Source organism: Homarus americanus, unplaced genomic scaffold (assembly GCF_018991925.1).
Source record: "Homarus americanus isolate GMGI-L3 unplaced genomic scaffold, GMGI_Hamer_2.0 scaffold41366, whole genome shotgun sequence".
NCBI lineage: Eukaryota > Metazoa > Arthropoda > Malacostraca > Decapoda > Nephropidae > Homarus > Homarus americanus.
Genome location: NW_024723541.1, coordinates 1,368,740 through 1,377,884, shown reverse-complemented (window position 1 = coordinate 1,377,884; position 9,145 = coordinate 1,368,740). Strand labels below are relative to the sequence as shown.

At 36.4% G+C, this 9,145-nt stretch overlaps 1 protein-coding gene across 1 annotated transcript in view; it reads right to left on the bottom strand.

Annotated features, from left to right (window-relative positions):
• Positions 1–406: 406 nt before the first annotated feature.
• Positions 407–9,145, bottom strand: part of LOC121863502 (POU domain, class 6, transcription factor 2-like) — a 93,412-nt gene continuing 84,673 nt past the window's right edge. Inside the window, exon 12 of the mRNA XM_042362176.1 lies at positions 407–6,218. Coding sequence (XP_042218110.1) covers positions 6,052–6,218 — 167 coding nt within the window. The 3' untranslated portion in view covers positions 407–6,051. The remainder of the gene's footprint in view (positions 6,219–9,145) is intronic.

Below are 9,145 nucleotides of genomic sequence, written 5' to 3'. Positions count from 1 at the left end.
GGGGTAACTATTATATTTGATCACAGAAAACTGAGCAGGGGTAACTCTTATAATTGACCACAGAAAAGCATTTATGACACAGCTCACAGAATAGATGCAGGAAGACAAGCAACACAGGAACTTGTGCTCATTGCTGGGGACTTAAATGCCCACCATCCAACGTTCAATTAGGCCACATTAAGACACCTTATGGTAGCTTTTGCAAATTGTTGCAGAAAGTCTTTAAGTGACTTTTACCAAAAAATATAAGATGGTTGATGAAAATATCTAAACTTACCAATTGAGTATACAGTTTCAACAACATTTTCATTTCCTTTCAGTAATCTGCTTATAATACTATTACATATATTTTTCTCTACAAATATAAATACGAATTTAATTAAAAAGGATACACAAAACAATGAAGGAGAAAGGAGTCGATGTTTTATTACGCAAATTTAAAACTGGAAGAGTACATACACACATTTTCATAAGAAGTTGTTTTATAGTGCCCATATGAGATCCTATTCGGATAGTCAATATATCAAATATATTTGTGGAACTTATCAGACTCACAACAAACATAATATGTCCAACACTGCCTTTAGTTGGTAAACTATCTTCATATACATAAAGAACACTTATTAGAGGAACGACTCTGTCTGATTCTGGGGTCTCCAAAACAGATCTTCTGGGCACTTACTTTGTGATGTTAGGAACTGGTCATATCATACTCACAGATGCAACTGTTCTCTCTACATAGAACACTCAAAGAGACAAATGAAACAAGTGTTATTGTCCTGGTTGCATGATGTGAAAAAAAATTCTTTAGTATTGATCACAATAGTTATTGTCAAAAATGGTGGGAGGGCATGTACAGGGTCAGTGGATCAACACACGTAGAGGAACGCAATTATAAACTCTCAGGAACAAAGTTAAACACTCATCGTTGCTAGAACAGAACAGAACAGTTGTCTAGGTTATAAACCATATCGTAGGAGCATTGCAGAGTCACCATCACTGGGACACAATGATGTAAGTGTTGAAGAGAATAGTTATGAACCAAAACATACTGATGCGGGAACCGTGAGTATTTTGTCTAAATCCAGTTCTGCTTGACGTTGGCCACTTACTTCACAACTGTACCTGACAACAATTTCGAATCTGTGTTTTTGAGGCATCATTTTTATGCCTTTATAGGGAACTATATTTTGTCATGAATCCAAGTACTGTGGCTAAACCCAAGTGGAACTGGAATAAGTTTTTCTGTTAACCTTAGAAATATTTGTACAATCTGTGGAAGTTTTTAACCCCCATATAAATGAAGCGAAGCCACTTCCTCCTTAACAGGTTAGTTCAGTGATTCTTCGTGTCAATCAAAAAAAAAAAATGCGATTCTCAGGAAATCTATGGTCTCTGCCCATAGTATCCGGCACACTGATCATACCTCGCTGGGGTATATCTCTTACTCTGTTGTATAGTTTGTGCTTGTAGAATTAGTTACTTCTAATGTTGTTTGGAAACTATATATTGCCTGTTTGTACATTCCAAGTGCCACTAATAAGTGTGTGTGTGTGTGTGTGTGTGTGTGTGTGTGTGTTTATGCATGTCTGTGTTTGTGTGTGTTGACCTTGTTACAGAAATTTTCCCACCTTTGCAATAAACACACTGTACAAGATCACGCTTAGCTCAGTGAACATGTCTGATTTATTGTTATGGCTATAGGTCAGTTTACTACTCTCAAACTGGGTCAAGTGCATGGCAGGTTCAGTGGGCTGTTTGACAAAAATTAGGATTAGTTTTAAGGCAATGAACATCCATCACAGCATTTGTTTAATCAAGGCCTTAGGAAGATGGTGTGCTCGTCTCAAGAAATAAGGAAAGATTTATTAGAATTAGAAAGCGAGGTTTTCAATACACTGTGTACTTGCATGTATATATATATATATATATATATATATATATATATATATATATATATATATATATATATATATATATATATATATATATATATATATATATATATATATATGTGTGTGTGTGTGTGTGTGTGTGTGTGTTTGTTTGTGTAGCATTTGTGTATGAATGTATGTGTGTTGTCACCTGTTCCTACATGTAGAACAGGGTCAGGCATATATCATGTATTTTTCTTCAAATATATTGGTAACAAAGTGTCTTCATAATTGATGGGATGAAGACCAAAAAGCATCACTCAATACATATGTTGAGGAACACTGCTGTGTACCTTTGGCTTACAGGTAAAAGAAGCAGTTGCTACTGGCTGACAATGAAGATAAATTAAACGAAAATAATGTGAAAATAATGAGCTACCTCAGCCAACAGACACATTAAAGAAAATAGAAATGAGGAAGTTGGACTAAGGCAATTTTGTGAGAGATCGAAGGAAAAAAAAGACAAGATATTAAAATTTGTAGGAAGAATGCAAGCGAGAGCACCAAATGGGCTGTAGTGTGACTGTGGCCAAGGAAAATAATCCATCAGTGAGGAAGAACACGTCTACGGTAGTGCTTCCGTGGGTAACTGATGCCTAGAAATCCTTATAAAAATCCGCCCAAAACTACAGTACTGTACTGGTTTAGGAACATTTTCTCTGTAGGAATATGGAAGGATTACAACGATAGTTTAGCACTGACCTGTTTTTGGTTATGATTTGACGACTTTGAGAGATCTACTACAGTTATGAAGTGGTTTCTGCAAACGTCCAAAATTCTACCACAGATATTCCGCTTGGATATTCCACGATGGATGATACAGTGTCCGGATAAATCAGGCCAACATGACCTATTGGGAACTGAGTATAGTACAACAGGAGATCTGATAAACTTGACCACACTAATAGAATCATTACATCACAACGGTATAACGGGAACCCCAGGGGCAGGATCAATATATCCATAGTGAAGCCCACGTGTTTGGGTGGCAGCGGGTCACTACCACGGTATTCAGAAATGCATTATGCCACAGTGGGAGAACTAGCTTCATTTTGATTAGCAAATGCAGCATTATGTCTTGGACATAAAAGGAAAATACATATACATACATCAACTGTACAATATTAGATGCATAAAGTGACCACATGGGCCTCCTCTCAGCTACACACTGTACACAGAAGCAGCTACCAGGCTGGAATATGTTAGAACTGTCCAAAGCGGCACACATTGTCTCACCACTTCAACGATTGGCACAAAATAAATATCACAGAATACAAACAAAACAAAAAAAAATCCTAACAATCATTTGAAGCCTATGTTAATGTTGCTGGGACCTATCTGAGCTGCTCTCGGGCAAGTCCACCGCACTCCTCGTTGACTAACACTCGGGGGCAGGGGAGGACAAATTTTTATTCTATTACTCTAAAAGTTGCTATTACTGCTTGTCTGAGTGGCAGGTCAAGGCGACCATGAGCCAACTTGAGAACACATGATAATTTTGTCTCCTGTTAAGACTGCATCAGTATCCCAGACACTTCAGGTGTTGGGGGCTGGTTGTGTCATGCACATCAGTCAAAAACATACATTTTTTTTTCAAATCTGTTACTGTTGTGATGAAAATGGACGACATTAAAGAAGGTATTATGATATTCTTGTACAAGTCTTCTTTGTGACAAGTAGTAATAAACTGATGAAACTTGTGATTGAAAAAATGACTAGGTTATGATTAACTTCATTAATTAAATTAAAGTGAAGTGTATTAGAGTACTATCTACAAACTAAATAACAAGTAATGCTCTAATTTGAAGAATCTGGAGTGTACATACATTACTTGTGGTCTATTGGACTATTTCAGATATATACACAACAAAAATATGATGAAAAGATTTAAAAGTGAATAAATATATTCAATCTAAAGTTAATTGAAATTACAATATAATATATTCATAAAAAACAATATAAAGATTTACAACATAGTTGAGAAATTATTAATAATTTTTAGAAAACTCTTAAATCAAGAATAAAAACATAGTGATCTGAGAAAGTTAACATTCATCAGGCCTAGGCATATGTAACGAGTGCATTAACATATGCATCAACTTTAACATACAACTGTTTACCGGTCATAGGTTCCTGCTTCACCTTCTGTAACAACACACCAAGGGAAGGAATAAAACTACAGTAGTTGCTGGTACAACAGCCTCACAGGACGCCCCAGAGGAGCTGCTGGGTTGTGGCCAAATTCGTGAATATTTCTTTCTCCTCTCACATCAGCACCTCGCCACCTACACAGGCTTGGTGACTACTCAAGCAGTTCATACACTAGGGGAAAGTTGTGTTAGTGGCCACCGCAGTGGTTGTCAAGTTACGTGATATAATTCTCGTGAGCCGCTCTAGTGGTTCTAGAGTTAGGGACATAATCTTATGGCTACAGTACTTAAAGTAATCTTGGTAGTCACTGCGGTGGTCCTTTACGGTATAATCACAGTGGCCACTCTGATGGTGAGATTGATCTACTTTACAATGGGTCTAGGATGGCACGCGAGTGTTGCTTCTGCCCAGACAATAGCAGGCAGCATACACCAGGTGGGCACATACAGCAGCTTGTCTCCTCCTACATTACGTGACACAAATACAAACAGCACAGACAACCAGGGAGCAGCAGACGCTATAATGATATGACTTAGCGGGGCGTTGGGGCCCCAGCCCGGACCACGCCGTCCCTCACCAGCTGTCGATCACTAGTTCATGGATACAGCAAGTATTTCAAAAAGCTTAAGAATATTAACGACAAAGAATTTTTTTTTCTTTAAAGACGAATAAATGTACTTATAATTACACATTGTGTCAGTTTCTATAGTTATTACACGCTCTGGCGTAACATAAGTTCACTTTGTCATACGAAGCAGTATAATAATCTTTTAGTTCATTTTATAATATAGTTTAAACTCTATATGAGTTATCCATAGATTGAGACTAAAGCATTAACCTTTGCAGTGGTACAAAGGTTGAGTGCAGCCTCATGCCTCCTCACAGAGTTCACATAACATCACCATATCACTCAACACACCAAGTCTGGGGGTCTCATGACATTTTTCGGTCATTTAGGTTCAGCAGCACTGATACAACCAACTCATAACGCATGCAGTACTCCTCCATAAGCATCTTTATTACTGCTTTGGGAAAACGTTCAAATATCTTGCCTTATACCAGGGAGAAACCTTGCCCCAAATGGTACACTGCTTTGCTTAGTCTTAAATACTGTTTGGGCACTTCTTTCCAGGAACCTCAAATGCTTACACACACACATATGCATTTATATATATATATATATATATATATATATATATATATATATATATATATATATATATATATATATATATATATATATATATATATATATATATATATATATATATCAGTACCTCGGGAATAATACCGTAGTACAATGCTAAATACATAATAGTGGTACAAACTAAATTCACTGATGGAAATTTCATATTAGTGTATAGTATCAGTTTTCATTTCAAGACAAATTTAGGATCTTTCAGCTTCTCTTCATTTCTAACGCCACCTCCAGCACCTTACAAGTTATATCTTCAAGTGTTCGTATGCCAGCAGACCGATGCTGTTGCTCACTGTAATTTAATTTGAGAAATTTGTACAAGAATACGAACTGGTTCTTTGACATTTGCACCTCAGACATTGTATTCATAGCGACTGACTTTCTGTTGTGATTTTCTCTTATACACAGAATACAAGCATTTTTACAGGTCAGCTTCATTTCATGTTCAAATAACACCTTATTTTTAGGGCAACTTAACCGTCCTGGACTCACCACACAGTGTCAGCATTGCTGAAGGTTTGAGTGCTTTGCTAAATAACATTCAAGTGCTGATAAGTCTGTTGTGCAGCCAAGCCATCAATTTCAATCTATGTAGAGAAGGCTGGTTGAAAGTAGTGTGGGTCGGCTGTGTAGCTTCAATCTTTGTGCCCAAGATAAGCTCCGTCACAGTCATTGTTATCTCGGCGTGTCATAGTGGCAACTAGCGATTCCTCGAGGCTCATGGATGACCATTACCGGCCAAACATCTGCTGGACACCTCGTCAACATCTAATTAAGGTTTGGGTGCGTTGGTGGTGGTGGTGGAGGGGCAGTTGGGCTGGTCTTGGCCATCATGCGGACGGTGTTCTTGAGTGCTTGACGCTTGTTGCAGAACCAGATCCTGACTACCTCGCGTTCATACCCAAGCTGCTCTGCCAAGGCTGTGATCTCTGCGCCTGTGGACGAGTCATCATTATTAGCATTATCCTTTGTATAATATTCATAAATAACAACATTTAGTATCCAGATAAGCTTAACTCTAAAAAAATAATAAAGTCATTGGCAAGTTACTTTCTATTCAGCAGAAGTTTACTTAAGAGTTCTGGTGTGTCTGTGATTTTGAATATCTGTTTGATATTAGAGAAAGGGGAAGTTGGCACTCTGAAAATTTTAAGTGTGGAGAAAGAAGATAAAAAATGACGAGTTGTATATTACAGGTACAAGATCAGTAATACACAATAAAAGACATATTTCCTCCTGTGGCTCACACTGTAGAAGACTATGTGGAGCTTCAAGTGGTTACTGAAGATATAATACCTTATATACAGTACAGTATGTTGCACCAATAAATATATTAAATATATCAAAGTAAATATATAAATGTTCTTTCTAGCGTGTACTTCCATAACCATCTTGCATCATCTTAAACACAATGTCATATTCTCTCAGTCAACCAAACACTGTAGACAAACATAACATGCATATAATATTCTGAGTTGTGTTGTATTATTATAATGGCTTAAAGAAACAAGATTAGTTAATAAGCAAGACTAAAACACATATTTCCACGCTTCTTCGTTTATGAAGTGTTTGAGTATACATGTTGCAGGTCCAATAGGAAACACAGACATTAAGATGACACTTATCTTAGTAAACCACTTATCATATTATATTACAGTATATAAAAATTATGTATAAAATCCCAACGTATAATATTGTATAAAAGGGTAGAAAAAATTAAATCTTACATTTTGATTGAGTAAATTAACCGAAATAAAAATCGAATTGACTGTACGTTGTGATGATGTACGTAAGTCATAAATAAATATTGATGGTTCACTTAATAATCAAGTTAAAGGAATAACATGATAATACAAATCTTACAATTATGACATCTGAACTGGTTTTCATGTTGACACATACAAGGACAACATATACTGTATGCAATAGTGAAAACGACACTGTGTGATTTTCTGATTAGCTAAACGTATAAGGAAACTGTAATACAAGGGAACAAAGCTTTAGCATCAGGATATTGACAAATTAATAGCGAGTTTCAAAAATTTACTATGATTTTTACCATAGATAATAAAGTATTTATGGCCGAGTAGTCAAGCCAACAGCCATAACTCATGAGCTGTACATATTCTTTACATAAAATTGATGCGGGTCATTACTGTGTGACACTGATGAAGCTCTTCCCTTCAACACTACTCTATATTTCATATGATCGATGGAAATTGATGAGTTAATGCAAAATAATGATAATAATAATATAAATAATAATGATAACAAGTCTCTCACTTGTTGTTAGAGCAGACATAAGAATAAAAACAATGAAACTATAGAGCACTATTATACCAGCAAGAGATGCTTGTTGACCATTGGTGAGACATACAGTAGTAGTCACAACAGGAGCAAATCCCTCAGACTCAGTGGCGAAAAAATCCCTGAACTGAGCACTGAGTCTGTCCTAAATCTGGAGAAGCAGTAGTATTCACATATATGACCAGACAACACATGGCTATGTTCCAATCACACTTCGATTCAGGGGATATATACACAACTACAAATAAATAATTACTGTATTGGTACATTGAGGGTAAAAAGGTCAAAGTTTGTCATGGGGCCACAGTCTGTCATGGTGTTACAGTGTTACTAGGTCAATGCTAGCAATGGGGTCAATATGTGTCGTGGGGTCAATCTTTATGATGGGGTCAATGTTCGTGATGGGGGTCAGTGTCACAATGTCATGGGGTCAATGATTGTCATTTGTTTCATTTCTTGACACAATATTCTGTCTGTTGTATTATAACGCATTTCATATAATAATTAACCTACAACCCACATCAGTCAACGTATATTGGTTACCAGCCACTGCACATTCTACATCATTCAACTCATTATCATACAGTTAGGATATTTATGCACCAGTCAACGTACGTTATATATTAGCCAACACACTTTACACCCCAAAAATGGACATTATACACAACTCAGCGGACATTACATCCTTATCAACGTATCAGTTAAAGCAGGAATACACCAATCAAAATACTTTAAACATCAGCTTAATTCGCATTGTAAATAATTCAACTCATTTAAAATATCAATCAACGCATCTCAGACACAAATCAAGGAACATTATACAACAGCTATGTACTGTATATTACTCGGAAGTCAATATATTTCATATGCCATTCAACGTATTTTACCCATTAGTTAGTGCACATTACACACCCACCAACACATCTTATACACCATTCAAAACGCTTTATACACATATCACCTTTATTCAGCACGATCTTGGGTAACCTCCTATGCTCACAAGACAAACCGCTTAATATCTATTTTTCAATATAAGGTAAACAGAAGATTTAAAGAGTAAACAAAGTATAGCGTTGTTTTAGTATAGCCATCTTTCAATGCCTGATTAAGCACATAGACAAAGTATAGCCAAGTATTGTATACACTAAGCCTAAGGCATCAGTGATAATCTAATCTTGGATATTGAGAAGAAATTTGAAAAGCTTCACATTCCTGTCAATTAAGAAAAAACCCAAGCATATAGGACTGGTGAGGAGTCCACTATTAATAAATGGATGCGAATTGAAACCAATGTATTTTTTAACAGTATTAGTAGATCAATGTATATAATTATGTATTGTTAAGTTTCATGGAACGAAGAGTGAGACTCACACCTGTATACGTAACAAACACGCCTCTCTGTGACAATTATTGCCAACAGATGCCATAACTGTACCCTGGAGGTTGTGATATGGGAGATCGAAGACTGAATAAATGCAGGATATGAGGATTGAGCAAGCTTGAGGGGGTTGAAGAACTGATAGGAGAAATTAAAGGCTTACTATTATTCCAATGG